A 25,670-nucleotide genomic window follows, 5' to 3' on the forward strand; every position below is an offset into this window, starting at 1 on the left:
TAGTCTAGAGCACCCAAGATTTATTCCTCCAAAGGATCTCAAACAAGAACTGGAAACTATCAAACAAATGGCCATACTAAATGGACACAATCCGAGAATAACTCAGCAAATAATTAACTCTCATACACAGCAACCTAGACAAGAAAAAGTCCACAGAACTCCTCATATATTAAGGGCATCTCTGAATGAGTGGCAAAACTTATGAGGAAATAAAATCTCATCGTTACCTATGAACCCATCAACCAAACCCATAACCTTCTTTAAAAAAACAAACTCTCACCACTGATGCTAACTGGCCTATACAAAGTACCAGTTGGAAGGGGACCAATCGTTCGATGCTGTTGGCACACTCTCCCTCGATGAGTCTTTGGACTCCCTGGAGGTGTCAAATAATAATAATAATATTCGTGCAACTTGTCTTACTATGAACTAGCAGGAGCTTTGTCAATAAATGTATCTCTGAATATCAGGACCACATCTGGATCATTAAACCTCAGAATTCTGGCCTAGCACAACATGGGATTGAAAACACTAGCTATAGGAATAAATGGGAAAACACAAAACTGTTACATAAATCCATGTATAAACACAAACTTTAATACAAAAAAGTGCTGAAGCCCTACTTCATTGACCTAACCTCAATCATAATGACTACCTTACCATTCCCTAAAGTGTGCAAAACTGTCATCTTTAAGTGCATTAAATAAATTTCCAATCAAGTTCCCACCCCCAAATCAAATTGTCTAATTTTAGTATTTATTTTTAGGCCAATGTTTTTGATCTATCAATACACAACTATATGCATAAAGGGATTCCAATGTTAAGCATATACTCTCTCTTTATTCAAATTCCTTGTTGTTTTCTGCATACACTGAATCTTATGATATCTAACATGAAATCTGTATAATAAATTAATTTTTACTGTGTAAAAATGTTTACTGTGGCACACGTGTGATTTTATACTGATGGGTTAATATCTGTTGGTTGGAGGATATCCAGGACTACTAACTGGTTCACTAAAATAAAGATACAGGCAGAGGATTTGGTTGCTTGCTTACGTTGTGCCTCATGGCACATAAGGACAAGATCCATTTCTTCCGGATACTTCAGTCCTGTCCACCAGTTCAGTCTCTCTTCAGCTCTTCCAACCAGCCATTTGCATCATAACAATTATTCAACCTGCACTCATCGTGCTAATCTGCCAATGTGCCTGTAATCTAGATTCTCCCTTATAACTCCTGGATTATGGCAGCAACCAATTACATATTTTGTCCTGCTGGCATCTATCCCACACTTGATCACCTCAAATGAACTGCCCTTTGCATCCATATGTAGTTCTACTCATTTTACCATTAGTAAACCCTCCCTCTCCAATCCTCTTTCTTCTGTCCTCTCTGAAGATATCATATCCCCTGCATCCTATTTCTGTGATCATATCATTCTTGTTCAACCATCTCTCACTAATGCCTATAACTTTTGGCCAAGTTGAGCCAACCAATGCCAAAAACTCCTCACCCTTATTAATATTTGACCTTCGGGAGTCAGAGACTCATTGTGGGAGGTACTATTACATCCAACCATGCCTTAAACTGCTTCAAAGTGGAATGCACATTCAGGCAATGCATCCCACTCATCAACCACTTTATCATGCAAAAAACCTGCTCCTCACAACTCTACTCGCATCCTACTTATACAGATTCCAGGGATCGACTCTTGTTCTACTCTTCCTCTTGCATTCTACAAAAAATATCTTCCATGTTAACCTGATAACAACCTCAAACTTATGTATCAATCATATCTCCCCCTCTTCCTCCTATTCATGAGGCTATGCAATTAACATTCCTTCACCTTTTGAATTCACATTCCTTTGTTTTTGTCTTCATATTCCACATTCCAAAGATCACTTACCACCTTTCTGAATCTTCTCTGGACCCTTTTTAACATATCCTTATCACCAGCAAATCCCAGTGACCAAATGTGACAATAATCCATATGCAGCATGATCAAGATCTCATACAATGGACTCATAACCTCTTTGAACCTCCATAGCTCAGTCGGTGTAGAAGAAGCCCTTTGGTTGAAAAGACCTGGGTTCGATTCCTCCATGATGTGAGGAACCTTTATCTGGTCTCTTTTGACTAAACCTAGGTTACCCAGTTTCATACAGAGGTAGAGGGTTTTCACCCAAAAATTCAGGTTTTTCGTCCCTCAGAACAGGAAAACAACCGGCCCATGAACACACACGTGGATCTACATTCATAAAATGCATACTTAATCTCTCATTAGGAGGGCTCAACCAGTCCTAAGGGATGGTGGAAGAAAGAGAGGAACCCCATATGAAAAAATAAATAACATCTTTATTTCTGCACATCAGTGTACCTCGCATCATTGCCATTATCCACTGTGATGACTTCAGCTTGTGCAGTGTGGCCCCTGAATTTCGGGTCCTTGTACCCACCACACCCAGAAGATTTGGTTAGATATAAAAAAGGGATGCTTCCTCTGAGACCAAAGTTGTATAGGTCTCTCAATATGCTTAATCTCAAAGCTGTGTCATATGCTTTTTATGTCAAAGAAAACTGATGCCCCAAGTTCAAATAATTTTCCTTGTAGTTTTATTTTGATCACTTCATTCACCAAAAGTCAGATATTTTTACCTGAATTCCAACTATTCCTTTATTGTGAGTAAGTATCCCTGTGAGAGCTTACCAGCATTTGAAGATTTCACCCTACACACTAAATATTAGTTTATCTCTTTCATTTTTTAAAATTCACATCAATTAACACACACAAACAGACAATGAACTAGAATTTTTGGAATAATTTAAAACAAACAAACCTCAGATTGTAACTTCTTTTTAGATTTCTCTAACTTGTCATTGGCTGCTTGTAATTCCTCAATTTGTCTCTGTAGAGCTTCAATGTCCTTGCTTTGCCTTTTCCTTATTTCATCTAAGTTTGCTAACTGTTCGGCTTCTTCATCTGCTTTTTTCTTCAGATCCTGAATCTAGAAAATAAATAAAACAAAATTTTAATAGAGTGCAAATCCTCTTTGGTGAAAGTAACTTTATCTGTTTGCAATTTGTTAGAAAAGAGCAAAACATAAGAAGTCGCTTGTCAAGTTTTAAAAGAAAAAAATTTAACAATATATAATTCTCTTAACAGTTAAGTTTTTCGTGACACCTATTACTGATTCATGCAAGACTGAATTTAGGGTTTAAATTGTGCCAGCTTTTAAAATTGCCATATGAAACAAGGCTTCTAAAATAAATATAAAGTATGCTACACAGTACACGTCCTTCTCTTTTGTCCTAATAATGTTTGTTATGTCTTGGTATAAGTGAAAATACAAGGCTTCATTTGATATATCAAGTGTCTTTGTTAGAGAAATAATTTTTCATATATAGGTCCTCTTAACAATGGTTTTTCCAAGAATTCCTAGGAAAAATTTCTCAAGAAAATCAGGAATTTTTATAATCTTTTCTGATCTGAAATTTTCTATTCTTGCCATGTAACAGATTAATGGGGATATTCCCTGAGTTCACTGTAATCCTAGTAAATTCAGATATGCCATACATATTTATTTGCCTACTCACAGGACATAATCAGATGCCATATGGTCACGCCTTTCCTTCGTGATGTTCAAAACCAGTCCTTGCCAGGTGGTCCTGCTGTATGCTTTTCTGGAGCGAGTGGAAAAACTTGTATTGGCAGTACATGCTAGTTTATTTAACAGTATTGATTCACAATAGAATAATAAGAAAATAATATTTATTAACTTATTAGCTGATATTTAGCTAATATTATATCCAGCATCTTCAGAGTTTGCCACAGTACACGAAACAATTTGGTATAACAGTGGGACTAGTTTAAAAAAAAATTGTAATGGACAACACAAGGAACTGAAGTCCTAATATGCACCATGAGCTGTTGGATAAAGAGAGGGAAAACAAGTATTAAGTTAATCTTAAAATGATCATCTCTCAAGATTTTGATAAACTGATACAGCCATACTTGGTAAGGTTTGGAGTATGTTTAAAGCTGCTGTTGATTCCAAAAACAATCTCTCTCTGACTCATAATAACTTCTATGTAGCACTTTTGTTTTCTGGAGGGCAAAGTCAAACTGTCACCTCCTCCTCGTGGTGCCCTCTGGATGATCTAACGACAGCAGCATTTTTTTCTTTTCCATCATGGAGACAAATTTCAGTGATTATACCTATGCTACCATGTACGGGGCAGCCGACGCGACTCTTGATTTGGAAATGATGTCAGAGTTGAGAAATGAGCAAATCATTCCACCCATTACAAGAAATACTAATATCATCCAATGTAATTTAAATGGTATTGTTACTTCAGCAAGCAAAGAAAAACTAAATGAACTATTACTACTATCTGACAAACATGATGCTGATATTATCTGCATTCAGGAAATCAAACTTCGACAAAAAAGCAGACTAAACGACAAGATAGGTCTACTGACACTAATCCAAAACTTGTCATATAAAATTGTTGAGCTAGACATAGTAGCAGAAGGAACTGAAATACAACAAATACAAATACTGGAACCAAGTAAAAAGCCATTAAACATATTCAACTGTTATCATCCTCCCGACAAACCTGGACCAAATCTTTCCAGCCTCTCCCATCTCATTGAAGAAAACTCCATTATCTTAGGAAATATGAATAGCAAACACCTGTTATGGAGTTCTGAGGAAATAAAACCGAGAGGAGAAAACCTGAGTGATTTCTTAGATGAAACAGGACAATAACTCTCAACAGTGGAGAACCCACTTATCTGTCGCATTCTTATGGTACAAAAGATGCCCTAGATATTACTGTGGTGTCTCCAGATCTTCACGACAAAGCTATTTGGTCTGTTTTGGAACCAGTAGGAAGCAACCATACCCCAATATTAATCAATCTGAACCCCAAAATGACTAGACCCACCCAAAAAAGAAAATATCATTAGAACTTTCAGAAGCAAATTGGGAGAAATATAAGGATGAAGTAAGTAAAATGCTGAAAGATCACACATACCATAATGACTTAGACAAAGACTAAATAACTTGGAAGAATACTATTCTAAATGCAGCAAAGAAAAATATCCCAAAGGGCTACAGGAGAAAAGTTATTTCAAACTTTTCTCCTGTACTACACAAAGGTTCACCAGGAACTTGCCAGTAAAATAACTAAACAAAATGAATTATTTAACATCTTAAAAATTGAAAGCTCTCTAGAAACCAGGATTGAGTACAACAAGATAAATGCTGAAATTAAACAAAAATATAATATATTACAAAGAACTAGGTGGCAAGAATTTTGCCACAACTAAAATCCAAACACTTCAGATACCAAAGTTTGGTATCTGAAGTACTAACACACTAAAAGATCCAGATGGAAATATCAAAATTGTAGACAGGGAGATCACAAATACCTTGACCTTTCATTTTCAAAATATAAGCAAACTAGAGATGAATACTAGGATCTGATTTTCCCTTTCAGTCGTTTCCAACCATAAGGTTGGAAACGACTTTGTGGGCATTGCCCACAAAGTATTCCTGGTGAGATTTTTACAGGTTAATTCACCATTGCTTTCCCCAACCTCCCCAATTTTTTCCAACTCAGGACTGGTATATGGCTCGGAAATATTCATGACTGTAATCTACGTGTGTTCACAGGGCCGGTTTGCCTGTTCTGGGGGATGAAAAACCCGAGTTTATGGGTGAAAAAAACCCTTACCTATGTATGAAAGCGGCTAACTCACCTTTAGTCGAAAGAGACCAGATAAAGGTTCCTCATATCACAGACAGGAATTGAACCCAGGTCTTTCTGACCAAAGGTCTTTGTCTATACTGACTGAGCTACGGAGGCTCTTAAAAATACTAGGAATAGGACTAAATACTAGGAAAGACCATCAAATATCAAAACAGGCTTGACATCAGAAAAATGCTACAAATTCCCCAAAATATAAAAACAAATTATTGTGGGATCCATTTACAATCTCTGAATTGAGAGATGCCTTGGAGAGACTAGATATAAATAAATCATGTGAACCAGATAACATACAAGGAATTATGATCAAATATCTTCCTTCGCCTACAACAATAGCCTAAAACAGGGAAATACTCCAAAAGACTGGAAGATAGCAACAGTCATACCAATCTTAAAGCCTAACAAACCTCAAGACCAACCAGGAAGTTATAGACCAATTTCACTGACTTCATTTCCAGGAAAATTGATGAAAAAAATGATACTCCAACGTTTGAATTACTATCTAAACAAAAATAGTATATTACCACATTTTCAGTCTGCCTTTAGAAGAAATCACTCAACAACTGATCAACTTTTCTACTTAACCCAGACAATTCAAGATAACTTCCAGACCAAACCTAACAAATCCACCACTGCAGCTTTTATAGATTTTAGCAATGCCTTTGACAAGGTGTAAAGGCAGAAACACTTTTCCAAACTTTGTCATATTGAAATAGAAGGGAAAGTTCTAAACTGGATTTATGACTTTCTAAGAAATAGAACAATTTGAGTTAAAATAAATAATACCTTTTCCAAGAAAGTGAAAATAAGACAAGGACCCCCCCCCCCCCCCCCCCCCCAAGACAGCATTTTGAGCCCACTCCTTTTTTCCATCTACTTAAATGACTTAGATAAAAATATAAATAAAGAAACAAAGATAGCTATGTTTGCTGATGATTTGGTCCTATTCTCAGCTCTAGAAACAGCTCACCTATTCTCACCTAGAAACAGTAGAAGGTCACTTAAACAAAGCCATTGCAAGTTTATCTACATACTGTGAAAACCAAAAAATCAAAATTAACCCTAGCAAATCAGAAATTTGTGTATTTACATTAATAACCATCTCAGAAAGTGGAGAACAAAGATTAAGCTAAACAGTCAACTAATTAGATTTAATGAAAACCCCAAATACCTTAGAGTTACTCTGGATCTATCACTAAGCTTCAATAAACATATCAACAATGTTGCAGCTAGAGCAAAAAGAAGACCAAATATCATGAAAAGTATCTCAGGTAAAGAGTGAGGAGCCAATGCTAAAACCTTAAAAGTCATATACACCTCTATCATCCCACCCATAATGGAATATGCTTTGCCTCTGGATGCAAACATCACAAACAGTTTAGACAAGCTTATAAAAATTCAAAAAAATACAACTAGAATCATATGTGGGCTATGGAATAAAACTCCTGGAAAAATAGCAGAATTAGAATCCAACCTTGTTCCTTTAAACATTAAGTGGCAAGAAAATCTTACTAAATTTGCAGAAAAAAGAGCCAACTTTGCACATCACAAAACAAGTGAACTTTTTAAAAATTGGCAACCAACAAACAGAATAAAGAAAAAATTAACAATGCATGAAATCATGGAAAATAAAATTCCCTTGGATTGTCCAAATAAAATAGCCAACTATCCAGCATTTCCTCCAAATCAAGACATTAAAAATATAGTTATCAATTTGGAAATAGGGAAACATGAGAAAAAAAGCCTAGAAAACCCTGAAATCTTGAGATTAGCTCTTTCAAAAATAATGGAAAATGGACCTGACTCAATAAAGATCTACACAGATAGCTCCAAAAATCCAAATGGCAATTCTGGGAGTGGCATACTCATCTATGGCTCTCAAAATATAGAACTAAAAACAACTAACAGTATTGGATGAAACTCATACCATGCAGAATTAATAGCCATTAACACAGCACTGCAACATTTGGATAAACAAATGTTGCAAAAAACCCAAAGGAATTTATATTTCTCACAGATTCCTTAGCAGCCCTTCAAGCTATTAAGAACTGCTACACTAGCAATCACACATAAAACCAAGAGCTACCATCAACTCCAGGTTTATTCGCTGTGCCACTACCATGATAACTCGTCTCAAGACTAGCCACACAAGACCAATCAAGTTTAGCAATGGCATAAAAGTCTTCCCCATCTGCAAAATCTGTAACATCGAGGAAGCATCGCCAATTCATTTACTAAATTGTATGAATATTTCCAAATGTGAACTATGTGAACTTTATAACAACCCAGAAAAGGTGCTGTATAAAATACAGCAATTTGACCTCTATGATCTGGTGTAATAATACCATGGGATTATATATATAAAAAAAACCTTTCTTCCATTTGATTTAGTGTGAAGGGATATCCAAGGCATGGTCCAAAGGCATATCCAAATATATTGTTTATGTTCTATAAGGCATCAAACAGTTCTTTCTGTCTGTCTGTCTATAGTAAGCCAGGTCACAAGAACAGGGCACTTCAATATACTCCTGGATGTGATATGGAAGAGAGCATTTAGTATTTATGCTATTCTATGGGGATTCTAACCATGGACTAAAAAATTGTGATGTGAGTGAGTTCAGTTGTAACAGTGTCATTGGAACAGATAGCTCTGGTTCTGTGAGTTAATATTTTTTGGATACCATATTGTTAAGCTGGATGGTGGTGTAAATGTGCAAATATCTTCCTGAATGTGTAGGTTTTCTATAAAGAGAAAAATAATGAACCATCAGAAGCTATTTGATTAGCGTAACTAAGAAGGGCAGACAAGCGTTATCTTCCTGTTCCATTGTGAAGTGGATTTTAGTATGCTGGCTACTTAAATGCATTAAAAATGTATGCAATGTGTCTGGACCATGTGTCCAAATAGCAAGCACATCATCAATATAGCACAGCCAAACCGCTGGTTTGAAAGTGGCTACAGGGGGAAGCCCGTTGATGTCCCATCTAGTGGTTTGTATATCTTCCCTTTCTGTGCAAAATAACTTACATGTAATGCAAAGGTATCTAGCTTAATATGTATTGGCTACACACCACATTTAAACCTCATGTAAAATCATCAACTCTCATTTGTTCACCTAAGAAAAAATTCTCTTCTTCATCACATCCAGGAGCATATGAATTCCCCTGGTTTTGTGAGCAGGGGACTTCAAAAGATTTTAAGATCAAATTTATGCTCATTTTCTCTCTCTTTATCCAATAACAGGTGGAGTCTATTGGTACTTAAAAGAAAAAAAATGAACAAAAGGAACTAAAGTCCCACTGTTATACCAAATTGTTATTTCATGCTGTGGCAAACTGTTCTTGTGATTTGAAGATGCTGGATATAATACCAGTAAAATATCAGCTAATAAGTTAATAAATATTTTATTATTATTCTGTGTTGTGCATCAATACTATTAAATAACTGGGTTTTCTGGAGGCTTCAACTCTCTGAAATGGATGGACATGCCATCCATCCATTTCAATGAAGGCCTATCCCTTCCTCTTTTTACAGGAACTTTATCTTCTATTACTGTTTTGAGAGGTCCTCCTTCCATCCTTTCAATGTATCACATCCAGGAGCATATGAATTTAAGGAGCCTTAAAGTTCTGCCAATCTTTTCTAGCACCCATCCATTTGAATATCTTTCAGTATATGATATCCTCAGCAGCTGCATCTAGAATCCTCAACCTACACATAACTCATATGCATTATGCAGTGTGAAATCAAAGTTAGTAAAGGAATTATATTTCATTATTAATAATTATTTTTTGATAAACACATTTCAGTTTATCGTAGTTACTCATAACAACAATTGAAACATGTGAGAAATGGTTGCAGATTTTTTTTCTTTTAAATGACAAAAAACAGACAACTTGTTATCAAATGTGTTCCAAAACATTACAGTGCAAAACATCACCATCAAAAAGTGGACATCTTGAACATATGCCATGAAAAGAAAAAAAAAAGTAGAAAACAATGTATAAACAGCATCCACTTAAAAATAATAATAAAATAAGACCAATGTTTCAACTTCAACTTGTTACACAGCAGTACATGCCAGAAGTAAGCAAATTAGTGGTTTAACTTGCAACAGTAGGAGAGCAATTTTATTAGAGAAAATAAAAAGCCTGCAGTTACCAAAAACCATAAGAATTCAAGGTATTTGTACTACAGCAAGCACCTCCTAAAGAATAGGCCTTTGCTGCAGTACAGGAAAGATTGGAGTCCTCCAAGATTTGTTAAGAGTTTTATGTCAAAAAATCAAAAAGTAGTAATATGCAATGATAGTAGAAAATGTGAAAGTTACACCAAACATGATGTTGTAAATACGATGGTAAGAAACACAATGAATCAGATTCATATAGAATATGTTTTACAGGATGGTGATTGCTCTTCAATATCTAGTATAAGAAAAATTGTTGAAGTGTTTAAACATTCTTCAAAAAATTCTATTTTGCAAAAAGAAATAAAGAGTAAACAAGTTATTTCAGAGTGAGTGCAAAACACATTGGAATGCATTAGGAAATATGACTGACATATTCAAAGATTGCTGGAATATATTCAACTGCTTAAAATCCATAAGACTTGATTGCAGTTAATGCAGTGAGTAATCATTAGAGAAATCTAACAACTAAAGGAATTTCTCTTTAGTAATTTGGGAAAACAAAATTATGTTTTGAGTAAGAAGCTTTTAAAAGAAACTAAACAGCAACTTTTGAAACAGGCATAAATTTTACATTTTTTCTTAGATATAAATACTAAAATTTACACTTCATAATTATAACATTTTAACACTAGAACAGTTTTAAAAAAATCTTATTTAAGATAAACTACAAATATTAAATTAATAAAATAAAAATTTTGGGAATTCTTCAGAATTCTCAGGCCATTTCCTATTCCCAAAGATTAAAAAATGTCAAGAATTTAGAAACCCTACTCAAAATTCTCAGCTTAACGTAATCCATCCTGGATTCATACAATTTACTCTGCTTTTTACAAACTTACTTACATTTTAGGTTTGGAAAATGTCTATTGATAATATTGATGTATATCAGTAGAAAGGAGTCGCTTAAGGGTCAAAGCCATATAACTGGGAGGAGACCTTCACATCGCCTTTCAGGAATGTGGAGAACCGACTGGGGCTTCTGACCTAATGTCCAATCCTCATCTTCACGTGGTGCACCCCACTGGTAGGTATCTACTGGATACTGAACAAATGAAGATGGGCTGGCAATTTCGGACTTAGCTGACAAAATCGTACTTGTATTGGCTTAAACCACAAATTCATATGATGGTACAACATGATGAGATTTCATGCTGGCTAGGGTGTTGCCCAGTTAAACAAGGCCCCTGCTGTTTTCGTCAGGGAACCAGGGCGAACAGTGAAAAGTTAGTTAGTAGAACAAGCTCCAACTCAACATCTAGAAGAAGAAGAATAAACCCAACATCAGAAGAAATGAAGATAGGAACCATCAATATAAGAAGTATTGATGGAAAGGAAATTGAGCTTGCAAAAGAACTGGAAAAGTACCATGTGGACATAATTGGCATTATTGAAGACAAAAACAGGTGAGATCTTACTAAATAAGTATGGGATGTTATTTTCAGGCAAAAACAATCAAGGAAAGGAAGGGATAGCGATAGCATTCAACACCAAACATGAAAATAAACTTCTTGATTAGAAGGTAGTTTCAAGTAGTAGTAGTTATGTGGGCAAACTTAAAAATAGTGAAATGAAACTTATTTGTGCATATGGTCCAACAGAAGGTTCTCATAAGGAAGAAGTGGAGGAATTTTGAGTCATTAGAATGGGCAGCTAACATAAAGAAAATGGAATGACTAGTCCATGTCCTGAGCAGAAGTCCAGTAAATACTTACCATTATTATTAGCTTTGCTCTTTCTCCAAATTTTCCTATATGTCTGGTGGGATTCATTTCCTACTCTGTTGTTCACATCTCCAACAAGGATCTATTATCCAGATTCATTAATTAAATTGAATAACATCTGTAACAAATTTGGCATGAAAATCAGCAATAAAAAAACCAAAACTATGAAAATAAGCAGGAATATAGAAAACGTAAGCTGCATTCTGAATGGAGAGCCTATAGAACAAGTAAAACATTTCAGCTATTTAACCACAATTTTTAGTATAGATGGCAACTTATATCTGTAAACACACAACAGAATAAGCAAAGTTAGTGTGGTGGGAGCCAGGTAAATAAATTTATATGGAATAAGAGAGAAATTAGCCAAAATACCAAACTAGCAGTATATACAAGACAATGTTCAAACCAGTTTTAAGTTATGGATCTGAGAGTTGGATTAGAAATAACGCACTTGATCGAAGACTAGAGACCACAGATATGATGGTTCTGAGAAAAGGGGATGTAGCAGAAGCAGTGCTTGTAGTTTTGCTCTCACTGGAAGACTTGATGACACCATATGCCTAACCATGTCTCATGGTTAAAGTAACTGATAGAAACAGCATTTCATTTAGCAGCACAAAGAAGAATTTGTAGATCAAATTATATAAATATGTTTAAATGAAAGGCTTGTGTAGTCCTGTGGAAGTGACATTTGTATCCACTTGGCTGTCCAATTCAATTCTAGTTGCCAACTAGAGGAACTTTTCTACCCCTTTCTTTGACTGGTTCCTGAGTTAGTCAATTTGTTACACAAGCAAGCAGTCTGCCCCCCCCCCCAACCCCTCTCTCTCACACATGGAAACTCTGGTTTTTCATCCTGTAAACTCAAGAAAATTGACTGCAAAACTCACACTATTTCACTCAATAATATATTATGTTAGGGTCAAGGACAGCAGTACATGTGTGTCGTCTCTTTAGTGGACACAGTTTAAAATTAGTGATGCTCTTGATTGCCCTTCAGGCTCTCCTCATCCCATTCAAAATGTCTGTACAATATTCAATTTAATATTCAAATAGCCCAAAATGAATTTCAGCTTCATTGTCAGTGTACAGAAGTATGTAACAAATTCAACCCTGAAAAGGCCAAATGGAAAACTAACCTCCTATACAAAGAGGAGTGATACCTTCTGAACCATCCCTGGGAAATGTCATAGGATGCACTTTCTGCTCATCTAGGTTTCAGTCTACTGCCTCTCTTCCAGACTGTGCTAATATTAACACACAAACACAAAGCTGATCTCCCTAGTGTCCTTCTTCTTTAACTCTTGCATAAATGACCAAGACAAGTCACTCATCACAATAGAAACAGTGCACCACCATATTTCTCATGTGGCCTTTTAAAATATTAATTACAAGAGAATCTTAAATAACCCAGATAAAAAAAAAAAATTAAAAAAAAGCCTTTCTCTTATTGCCCAACTGTATTCAAAAGCTGTGCTGCAGAACTACATTCATCCTATATTGTCTGCATTTTTTTTTGCACCACTAGATCTCCTATCCTACATCAATCACCTCTGAACATATGCCACAGGAAGATCAGAAGAAGTCTGTGCTATTGCTCTAGACACATCCAATGAATAAGATAAGGTCTAGCACAGAGACCTACTCAGAAAATGACCATCCTTTGGTCTATCTTCCATTTTCTATAATTGGATAGTCAATTCTCTCTCTCTCTTTTTTTGTTACTCACTGCATTGTCATGGTGGACAGCTTCCACTATTCAGAGTTCTGAACTGAAGCAAGCCGACCCTGGTTTCTGTATTACCATGGTCAACCTTGCTTTGGTCATGACAGCAAACTCCATTCCTTCTACTTAAATGAGTAAAAGGAATAGGGTGTACAAACATCCCAAGCTTCAAGACCTACAAACCAGTGCCTTTAACAGAACTTCATGCCAGGCTTCATGGCTAGGATAATCTAGTTACATTTAATGCTCACAAATACAGTTCCCCCCTATGATGCACTTTTTTCATGTAAAAGAATCTCAGTTCATGCTTCCTCATTTCTTGATAACACAAAAATCATAAAACAGGATTACATCTCTCTTCTTTGAGATTTATTTCTAGCCTTTCCTGGAATGAATATACATCACACCACATCAGTAGCTACCAAAATCTCCAAAAAACTTTGTACTTTCCATCCTCTTCTGTTCAAGAACACTTCTCATCTGTACCATCTCTTCTAACATATATAAATCCCAAATCTGTCCCACTTTAGAATATACTGTTCCCACATTTGGATTAGTGCACTAAAATCTTTCCAAAAATGACATTAATCAAAAGAAGAAATCTGAATAATATATATAATACCCATTTGAGATCAATTCACCACTTTGTCATGGACACTGTTTCTACATTATGCTTTAGCTACGGGTATTTACATTGGGTGCTGTTCCACAAATCTATCCACCAGCATTCCTCAACTTTTCTTTAAGCATATAAAAACACAAGCAATTACTGTTCAACATTCATAAGATGGTGAACCCTTTGTACCTATACTTATCCATGTGTGATATCATTACCAACCCATTTAAATTGGAGACCTGAGAAATCCTGTTCAGCACTGGATAATCATTACTGTATCCATGCTCATTTATCACAGGAGTGGCCAGACAGATTCTAGGTGATTTCAATATCTCCAGTTTTCCTGATTTTGCACTACCACACTCTCACTAAACAATACTTTCTCCAAACATCTAACTCCAAAACCATTCAAATGAAGTCTGTCATGAGCAGAACTAGAATATCTATTGCTACACTCCATCTTATCTCCAACCTCAGTGGTATCTGATAACTTCAATACTTATCCAACTCAATTTCCCTCCCTCCCGAAAAATGAACGTTTTATTTTGGTCTTACTTCTGATAATACTAAAATCTCTCTCTCTCTAGATGGGATGACATTTCAATCTTAAGACAAGCCTGTTATTTTATTTTATTTTATTATTTTTTTTTTTGGCATATCAAAAGTATTCTCTCTTAAATATCCAACATTCATACACACTTGCAAAGGCAATGCAATATTTATTCTTTAGCTAAAATGACTTTGGTTGTTTATGACAAAAGGAACCTTAAAAACATTTAAGCTTTTCAACAGAAGCAAATCAGGTGGCATCACATGGATTTTTCCTCCCAGTAACTCAGGTATTCTGCATAAAAGAAAACCAACCTCATAGCATATGAGGGAGTATGCAAAAATAACCAGTATTTTTTTTAGATTTTTATTGAAGTTCATAATATCATATTCTAGTCTCCTCCAAAGTACTCTTTATGTGAGTTAACGCACTTGTCCCAATGTTTTTTTCACTGCTAGAAACAGTTCTGGAACTGTTCAACTGGAATACTGTTTATGGCCTCCAGTGACTTTTCTTTCACTTCATCCACATCAATGTGTGTGTGTGGGGGGAGAACAACTGCCATATTGTTTTTCATCAAGAACTGTTGGACAGAATGTGTGGGCTGGGGTAACAACCAATCTCCGCTACTCCACATTTCTGGCTGTTTTCATCGCAGACTATCATGCAGCCTTCTCAAAATGTTGAGATAAAAATGATGGTTCGCTGTCTGTCCAGAAAGAACAATTGTGTACAATTCCATTCACATTATAAAAAATAAAAATAAATAAAAAATCAACATAATCTTGACATTGACTGAACTCGACGTGCCTTCTTGGGTGTCAGTGAAGTTGCATTTCCATTGGCATGATGCTTGTTATATTTCTGGATCATAACTGTAGAACCAAGACTCATCCCCAGTCACAACTTTTGAAAGAAAGTTCTGATCATAAAGAACTTGCTCCCTCAAATCATGGCAAACATTCACACTATTTTTTTTATTTTTTTATTTTTTAAATCCTCTGAGCAAAGGAGGCACAAATTTAGTGGACACATTTCATTTGCAAATTGTCTGTTAAAATTCACTGGCATGAACTCCAAGACAAATTCGTCTCCTCAGAAACTTGCTCAATGGTCTTTCGACGATCTTCATTAATCACCTGGCAAACCTTTTCGATGTTTTCATCATTTCTGCTTGTCAAAGGTCAGCCAGATCGTGGTTAGCTTTCAACTAATATATCCCATTATTGAAACAGGAAAACCACTCATAGACCTGCATTTAACCTGAAGCGCTGTGCTTAAAGGCTTGATGAAGCATAACAATAGTTTCAGCTGCAGGTTTACACACAAAAGAAAACAAAATTTCACGCACACTCTCTATTCCTTGTGATCAGCCATCACAAAATCACCAAACTTGCTTTTAAGCACTAACAAAACAAAGCCAGAACAACTCACCAGTTCACACAGGATGATGTCACTTGCCAGACTTGTGCAGAAAGCTGCACACTCATGATGCCTAGCAGCATCATCCATAACTAGAAAGTTATGGATGCTGCTGCTTTACCATCATCCATACACCAAGTTCAGATTACAGTTCTTTTTGGATATCACTTTGTACATAATTAATACACAAAGTCTTAACAGAATAAGTTGCTTCAGATGAAATTACAATTAACCTCAGAATTCAAGTAGATCCCCCCACACACACACACACAACAAGCATTACTACCTCTGAGCAACCACTAACTCTATACATGACAAACAGTTTCTAGTCTCTAAGCAATTCTTATAAATCCTTGGCTCGGTGCTTAAGAGAAATTAAGCTGATTCATCTCAACAATTCACTCTTCCACATGGATGTTACTGATGCATGAATTTTCTATAGATGTTCCTATGGTCACACATTCAATGCAATCGACATGGACACATTCCTTACTCTACTCTCGATACATTATCACGTGCAGTTGTGTACAATGCACCTTCAAAGGTGAATTTCACACTTTTTTCCTATTTATTTCTTCTGTTACTGGTCTATGGTACAGTCTTTGTTTTTATGTATTTCTTAATGAATACATAACAATGATAACAAGTTTCTTAATGTTCCTCAACCTGATATTCATCTAAAGTACTACTGATGATTTCACACACAAGAGGTTGTTAAACTGATATTATGTCAATAGTACTGAAGGACAATGTCAAGTTAAAGAAAGTGAAGAAACTCGTTATTACTGGATTGGAGTGCAAGCAAATTTCATTGCTGGGTTTCCCTTCTTTTTTTTAGATCCTACATAAGATGATTAGAGTACAACATGTATTACAGGTTTAACAACCTGTTATTATGGGTTAAATCTACAGTATCCAAATTCATGCACCTTAAACCTTTAGTATTCAAACTTAATCAAAACTGTTGTATATGGCATTATCAGAAAAGGAGAGGGGAAACAAATGAATGCTTGCTTATACCTAATTATTATTATTATTATTATTATTATTTTGACACCTCCAAGGAGTCCAAAGACTCATCGAGGGAGAGTGTGCCGACAGCATCGAACGATTGGTCCCCTTCCAACTACTAACCGCGCTCAAACGTACTTAACTGAGCCATTGATACAGTCCAAACATCGGCAAATGTAGTAATGATTTTTGTAAACCAAGTGTGTGATCACAACTCTGTTGTTAGAAGCCTGCAAGAAGGCAGAGAAGGGTTTCCAAATTATCTAATCCTTACCCATGCATAGTACTAAACAAGAGCTATGAGTTTCTAAGCTTCTTATGGATAAGACTGATATAAAAATAAATCTTATGAACTGATGGCAGTGAATATTCTAAACGTTTATGTTATCTGTAGTATAAAATTTATCAAAAGATATACAGGTAGCTCTTATATAACATAGTAGTTAGTTTCCTATATAACATAGCAGTTAGTTTCCTATAAGTCTCATGTAGTGAGAAACCATGAGAAATGGAACTAACAGAAATATACTATTTTTATAACTATCAGAAACTTCATTTTGTATTAAAAATATAATGAAATTAGTTTAATCCTTTATCCAAGTGTAAGCAAACAAAGTTTGCACCTTAAGTATCTTCAGGACTGAGGCAACTCGTGATAAAGGTGGACCAAACTCTCGTCACTCATTTGTCTTAGTATCTCCCATAATGCAAAGCACATCTCCTTGCAGACATGTATAATACTATGCATTAAGGGAAGGGACACTACCCAGACCAGTTTCAACCTTTATTGAGGTCTCATCAGTGGGAGCAAGACCCAGAGATGGTGATACAAAGGTGGGAGCAATGAAGGAGTCATATTTACCCATATGAGTTCGGGGTAGTGGCCTATCCCTTAATGCATGGCATTATACATGCCTGCAAGGAGATGTGCATTGCATTATGGGAGATGCAAAGACAAACGAATGATGAGAGTTTGGGTCCACCTTTACGAGTTGCCTCAGTCCTGAAGATACTTCAGGTGTAAACTTTGTTTGCTTACACTTGAATAATGGATTCAACTAAATTTATTATAGTCTAACCAAGTGGAAAAAACTTCCAACATGTATTAAAAATAGTAATAACTGAACAAACATCTCACAAACTATGATAAATGTATGATAACATATGCTGATTAATTCTCTTCATTGCTACTGAGCACAATCAAATGAGAAGATGCAGAATATCATGTTATGAACTTTCTTCTGTAGCATCAAGAATTTGTGTATCCTCTGCTCTCTTTAAAAAATAACTAATCTGGGTTTGTTCACTTTTGCTTGATGGATCTTTGTAAATTTCACAGTATGGAGCTAAGTTCACAACAAAGAAATTATTCTAATATGGTTCTGAAGAATAAAATTTAGTAACATACCCAGAAAAATTTATAAACAATCAAATAAAAACCAAAATAACATTTTAAAAATCTTAATCACAAACTGCATGCTTTGAAGTCACAATTTTTAACCCTTTGTGCTTGTTTGGCATCATAGGGATGATATCCCGAAGCATCCTCCAAGATCGTGTGTCTCTGACCAATAGCATGCCCTACAGCTGGATTGCAATTTCTGGGATGACAATGGAAAATGACTGCTTAACTCGGGTTGGTACTGCACCATACATTCCCATCAGATTGACCCACTATTTCGCCATCAGAGAATGAAAAATGTCTTTGTATACTTTTTTTTTAATGTTTTCTTTTGTATCTGACGTATAAATCTTTCTCTTGAATAGTTCACTAATAAACCAGAAATAGAAATATTTCATTAAAAAATTGCCTGACTCTTTGTTAGTGCCACGATAAAAAAAAATTCATCTCTCAGATGGCCTATATATTCCAGAGTAATTTGCATGCATTGTCTAGGAGATGCCATTCAATCTGTAGGACATGGTGCAACTGAGCTAGCAGCCAGTACCAATCTCTCACCTTACAGATGACATCAGACCTGTAGAACTAATCTGTTACACACAGGCACCAAGTGTTAATAGTCTCATACAGATTCAATAGCACAGAACTACGAGGGATTTCCCAACATTTTCTCTCCTTTTTTTGCATAATGGCTAGCAAGTCATTATGAGGATTCACAAAAAATAATGGAGATGTTGAAATATAACATCCAACATAAAAGAAGGGTTTTCCCCACACAAAAATACTGTTATGCAAAGCTTGATGCAATTCCTCTAACCGTGTTAGATAAATACTGTGTTTTAAATTTATTTTAAAAAATATTATTTGAGTGAGACACTGTTTTATTCATCACCCAAACAAATAAACTTTGTTCTTGTTCAATTTAGTTGGATTATGGTTATTTAAGATTGAAGAGAATGCTATTTTTCGATTTGTGATAAATGAAGAGCTCCACACTTTTTCAAACAATTAAAATAGTGCAGTATTTTGCATTTCCTTCTAAAAGTATTCACTTTCAAAATAATAATCTTAAAACATTTAAATTATCTAAAATTGAACATTTATAAGCAACTGTGAACAAATCAGTTAACTACCTGAGTATTTTGCAGTGCTATTTGTTTCTCTAAATTCTTCTTGGCTTCTTCTTCCTCTTCTAACTGCTCTTGCAAGTTATCTCTCTCACTTTCCAGTTGTCTTAGTTTGGAACTTAAAGCAAGTTTCTGACATGTTTCTTCTTGAAGCAAGTCCTACATATATAGATGAAAATAAATAGTCAAATACTTAGAGACAAAATAATTGCTTTGTAATTTATATTTAGAAACAAAGTAATTGCTTTAGTTAATAAGATTGTGCAAGCATCCTCACCTGTGACTCAGCAAGCTGGGATTCAAGGGCACTAGTGGATTTTGCTGCTTGACTAGCTTTTGTTTCCATTTCTTCTAGCTGTGTACTAACTGCTTCTAGTTCAGTCTAAATGAAATTAAAATGTCTTGATTAATAATTAACATAACTTAAAAATCATTTTTAACTCATATGCCAAATTCACACTACACACTCGCATGACTGGAATAGTGGTGAATTAATTGAATATACCAAAGATAACTGTTTTAAGTAGGAACCTTCAAAAATAAGGAGAAAAATGAGGCATCTCCACTTTGTAAAGAAGTTTCAAGTGATTCTCATTACTGCTAGAACCATTTCTAAACTGTTATATCTTTAACACTTTATTTATTCTATTGTTTTGCTACAATGATAATTTAGGTCAATGTTTATATTATAATCTTTGGAATACAAAAGTATAATGGTGAAAGAAACTTTTCTTATAAAAAAATAACTTAAAAAATGAATACATCAAAATAACAAACTGTTTCAATTATGTAGTTAATATTTTAATGAGTAAAGTTTGAACAATCCTCAACTTTCATGATGCTTGATTGACTTACATGGGTATCACACCTCTACTCTTCAACCAACAAGCTGTGTATTAAAGTTCTATTTCAACTATGGATAGCTATTATCCATAGTTGAGTGTTGTTAGGTAGATGTTAGGTGGTAGACAATTTTGGACCAGGCAATTCTGTTTCACCAACCTGAATATCAGAAGTTTCTGAAAAGTGGGTAAATATCAGAATGGGAAATTAAACAACAAGACTTGTTTATGTATACCTCCCTCCCACCCACCCACCCACAGACAGACAGACAGACAGATAGAAGGTCCTACAAAGGAAGATTGGGAGGAGGGGCATTAGAGAAGGCAGCCAACAAAGGAAAAATTTGGAAAGGAAATCAAAGCTAATAACAATAATGGTCAAAGTGCATGCCATATTTCTGTTCAGGACACAACCTAGTCATTCTCAGTCATAGCAGTTAGCCAGTCTTGGGCATGGACAGCAGGGTTTCCCCCCCAGTTTATCTGGGGGTTTTCATCCTGCAAGCAGGCAAATCGACCCCATGAACACACAGACTACAATCATAAAATATAATACTTAATCTCTCATTAGGAGGGCTCAACCAGTCGTAAAGAGCGATCAAGGAATGGGGGGAACCCCACACGAATAAAATAAATAAAAAATCACACCATGTTCCAACATAAAGATGCACACAAATTCAGATGGAGAGAAGACAAGAAATAAAAAAAAAAAGTTTGACTATGTTATTGCTGCTAATGATGTCATCATGCTGGTTCAGGAAAAGAGTATACAGAGGATTTGAAATAGGAAATTATCACTAAGTTTTGAACAGGATAAAACTGAATATTATACTGAAAACAAAAGTAAGAGTTTCAAAAAGAATCAAAGAGAAGCCAATTTCAGAGATGAACTGTAGACTCAAACACGGAAATATTATTTTTTATAAAAAAAAAAAAAAGAAGTTTCAAAACAAGAATCGGGCCTTAGAGATTCAGCAAGAGATGATGTCAGGTTGTTTGCAAGTATAGATAAATACTTGCAAATAGAAAAATCATGATTTGGTCAATTCAGAGAGCTCAAGAAGTAGTCAAGGAAAAGAAGAAAGCACATTGAAAGTTTGTAGAAAGTAAGTTAGCATGTGCTCTGAAAGAATACACAGAAAATTGTAAGAAAAAGTAGTGTAAAAATATACAAAAGTTGTCAGAAGACTTTGGTAAGAATATAAATATCAGGAAGGTGGCAAAATATTCTGGAAGCCTGAAAGCTATTCTCAAAGCTTTCTTAATGGTCTCTGTTAAGAAAGCTTAGAGATGGAAAAAAAAGTACTATAAAAGGAATCAGATGACAATGATGATATGAAACTTCATGATCACTGGAGTAATTACTTTGAAAAAATTGCTAAAGAATTGCTAAATGAAACAAGCAGTCACAGCACAGTGGTGGAAAACATTCAAGAGGAATGAAAACTGGAGTGCATATCAATAATTGACAAAGAAAAAGCCATCAAATCCTGATATGAGCAGGAAGCTGGCACAGATGATATTCGACCAGAAATGCTCGAATATTATTATATTCCAGAATTCCTAGACTGATCAGTTTTTTATGCTGATCCATCTGATAAGCATAATCCCAATATAATATGATATGAATGTTTCATTGTATCAAATTGCATGACTGCATTCCAACATTGAACTGATAGCCATTTTCACATGCCCACAATTCCATCATCAATTTCTTTATATGTACCCTAAAGGGATGTTCGGGTTAGTTTGACAATAGTGCATGATTAAGTTTGCATTATTATTATTAATCTCCTATCAACAATTTTCTTTTTCTCCAAATTAGTCTATTACTTGTGAGCACTCCAATATGGTTATATCCAACATTTTGTGCTTCTGACAAGGCACTTCTGACTGAATCAATCCACCTAGACCAAGGTCTATGTGGATTCATTCAGTGTCTCTTTCCTGCTATCTTGGAATCAAACACCTGTTTTGCTAACCTATTCCTCACACCCATTCTATTTAAGTGGCCAAACCACCTTAGATTAGTTCTGCTAACACATTGAATGCTAACAATGTCAAAATTCTTTCTAATATCTTCATTTTTAATATGATTTTGCCAATGATCCATTGGTTCACTCTCTTAATTTTTCTCAGAACCCTCATATGTCGTCTCCAATCTTTCATCATGTGCTTTATTTCTAACTCAACCACAGATGACCAACAATGAACAATCACAGATCATGAATCTCTACCAGAACACCTGACAATCCTCTCCAATTTGCCAACGTACGCGACCTCTTCCTAACATGCACCCCTTCCAAGTATATCGTGAATGTCAGTTCTTGGTAACTAAGATCACAGCCTCATACAAATTTCTTTTGCCACAGAAAACCCATGGAATATTGCTCCCATATTTGGGGTGGTGCACCAAAATTCTCTCTAAGAGTGCTCACAATTCTATCCAGAAGAGAGCAATCTGGCTAATTAATGATCCCTCTCACATATCCACTTCAATACCTCTTCCAGGCATTCACCTTCTGCCTCTTAATACAGATACAGTACTCTGCTGAATTTGCTGCTATCATTCCTCCACTTTTCTCCAAAATCATTAGAATAAGAGCCACTGCTAACCAACACCTTTTACGGGTCATCTTGAAACTCACCAAACCAACTTCACTGCCATCTCTTTAATACTTCATTTTCCTGCTTCCAGCAAGCCTCACATTTCTAGCTCGCAAAATATTAATGACTCTCACTCACACCACAATCCATTTACTCTTAGCAATGAGCACATAGCACACACACACACACACACACACACATATTACATTTTACAAAATCTCCCATGTCGGACCTGACTATGTTCCACTTTGTGTTGCTTGTATTTATTACAATTTATGCTGTAGCCCTGAATATGTCTCTGTGACAGAAGAAATACTTGGAAGCATTAAATTATTTAAATCATTTCTTGCATTTTGCTTTCATCTCATAATGAGTTCTAATCAGGACCTAATTTTAGATTTAGAGATATGACTTAGAACACACTGATGTTTACAGTATTCTATGCTTCTGCAAATTGAAATATTTTATGCCAAATTAGAAGAATAGCCAATATTTGACTTATACATAGAAAATACATCAAGATCTACACTAGAGTTGCTGATCATCAGATCCAGTGATGAGGGGAGGCACAGTGTTATACAGATGTAAATATAAATCCTTGAGACTAAAATTTGGTCATATATCTATAACATTTTCCTAGTCTAAATAACTATCTGCCTTAACAAAAATTTGGGAGGCAGATGACATCAGGAAACCAAAGAAATGATTAAGATTCCCTCACCACACAAGGAACACCACTTAACACTACCTATTCATGCCATTTGGAACTCAGTTTGTGTTTATCTTCCTGCTGTTGTGCCAGCTGGCATATGCCTATCTCATATCCTTCTGCATTGGTGACCAAAGCAAAATATTGACTAATAATAAATATAATCAATTCTTATACTTGACATCTGTTTCTTCCATCACAAAATAACATGAACACTGTTATTACCTTGAACATACCAAAGCAAAGATGATACCTGTTAAACATAAAATGTCAGATCCACACTTTTCTATAGCAGCAGGTGTATTAAAGAAGTTTTAGAATCTTCAGTTTAGAATTTGGCGAATTTGAAAATGATCATACTCACATATTTTCCACCAATGCAAATCACAGGGTCTTAAATGCAAATCACAGGGTTGAGTTAAATACATTGATATTTAACACAATGAGTATACTACATATGATATAACTGCTAAGTGTTATTCATATGACAGCCTCATGAACATGTTTGCTACACAAAATTAAGAATACCTTACAAAGTCAACAAAGATTGTAACAAGTATGAATTGTGCTCTGCCTAGTGTGTTTTACAAAGTGAACCACACATTATAGAAAAACAACAGAACCTTTATGCTTTTTGTAAAAATATTTTGCCACATACTTCTCAAAAAGTAACATGATAAATACATTTTAAACAAAATTGAAGTTTCCAGAAACTATAGCAGAGAATTAAGCTAATACTGTTTTTAACAATTTAAGAAATTTGTCGCAAATTAATGTCCTCAATAATTTTAAACATTTTTACTATACTTTAAATTTCCTAATTGTATAAATAACTGATGTTTTGATACTGGTAAATCAGTCTTGTGTATCTAATGATACTGGGCAAAGAAATGAACTGCACTATGTACTCCACAGAATATTTTTGTGGATTTATTATTAATTAAAGTAAGCATAACAAGAAAATGAAAATCTCAATTTTTTTTTTTTTTAACTGCACAAGGCCTTTTACCTGTAATTTTTGACATCGTTCTGTTAAATCTGTTCTTAATCGCTCAAGTTCTGCCAGTTTGATAGCCATTTCTTGTGCTTGAGCTTCCAACTGTTTCCTGCGCCGATCTGAATCTTGTCTTGCTGCAGACAAAGTCTTTACCTCATTGGTCAATTCTACATTTTCTGCTTCCAAATTGCTCTTCATCTTTTCTAATGAAGCTTTAGTCTAAAATTTTCAAGAGAATTAACTGACTGAAATAAATATCTCACTAATATATTCTATTATAAATTTTGTAAATGATGATGCCTGAGCACCAAAAAAATAAAATAATTACAATGACTATTATGGTATATAACTTGAAAGAGTCCACTGTAAAGATATCATGGTTTTAAATAGATTACTGAACACACTAATATATCAAGTGGTGATTTTGAAAATTTTTTATCTTGTCATTTAAAAACAGAAAAAATACTTTAAGAAATCCAACAAATTTCAGTAGCCTACCTTTTTAATGGCATCTAACTGCTCATTGAGTTCTTCCATAGCCTGGTTATGTTTATGCCGTATGTCAGAAATATGTCCTTCATGTGAAGCTGATTCTTCTTCTAGTGTCTTTTTCAGCATTGCTAATTCCTGCTCCCTTTTTGACCTTAATTCCTGCTGAGCAGCTGTGGTATCAAGAGAATCCAGTAATTCATTCTTTAATGCTTCCAGTTCCTACATATATATACACACACACACAAATTATCTATAAAGATGATTAGCTTATTTTTTTAAGAGTACTAAGTTTATACATATACTAATTATATTTAGAGATCACAGGAATAAATTGCTGAATAGGAAGAAAGACAAACTAATATTGAAGGGTGAGTGAATCAAGTCACAGCAGCATTATACCAATAACATGCTATATTGATGCAAATGATCAGGGAAAGGACTCAGTTGCTAATATATTCAACAATAAACATGAAGATAAAATTCA

The 25,670-nt window shown here is 35.0% G+C and overlaps 1 protein-coding gene across 1 annotated transcript in view; it reads right to left on the minus strand.

The window, feature by feature from the left end:
* Positions 1–25,670, minus strand: part of zip (myosin heavy chain 10) — a 517,797-nt gene that overhangs the window by 104,244 nt on the left and 387,883 nt on the right. Inside the window, exons 26-30 of the mRNA XM_090411020.1 lie at positions 25,193–25,405; positions 24,707–24,913; positions 19,817–19,921; positions 19,546–19,698; positions 2,840–3,007 (exon numbers count right to left, since the gene is read on the minus strand). Coding sequence (XP_090267146.1) covers positions 2,840–3,007; positions 19,546–19,698; positions 19,817–19,921; positions 24,707–24,913; positions 25,193–25,405 — 846 coding nt within the window. The remainder of the gene's footprint in view (positions 1–2,839; positions 3,008–19,545; positions 19,699–19,816; positions 19,922–24,706; positions 24,914–25,192; positions 25,406–25,670) is intronic.

Source organism: Typopeltis vanoorti, chromosome 21, assembly GCF_054136105.1.
Source record: "Typopeltis vanoorti isolate ZY-2024b chromosome 21, IOZ_Tvanoo_1.0, whole genome shotgun sequence".
NCBI classification, from domain to species: Eukaryota; Metazoa; Arthropoda; class Arachnida; order Uropygi; family Thelyphonidae; genus Typopeltis; species Typopeltis vanoorti.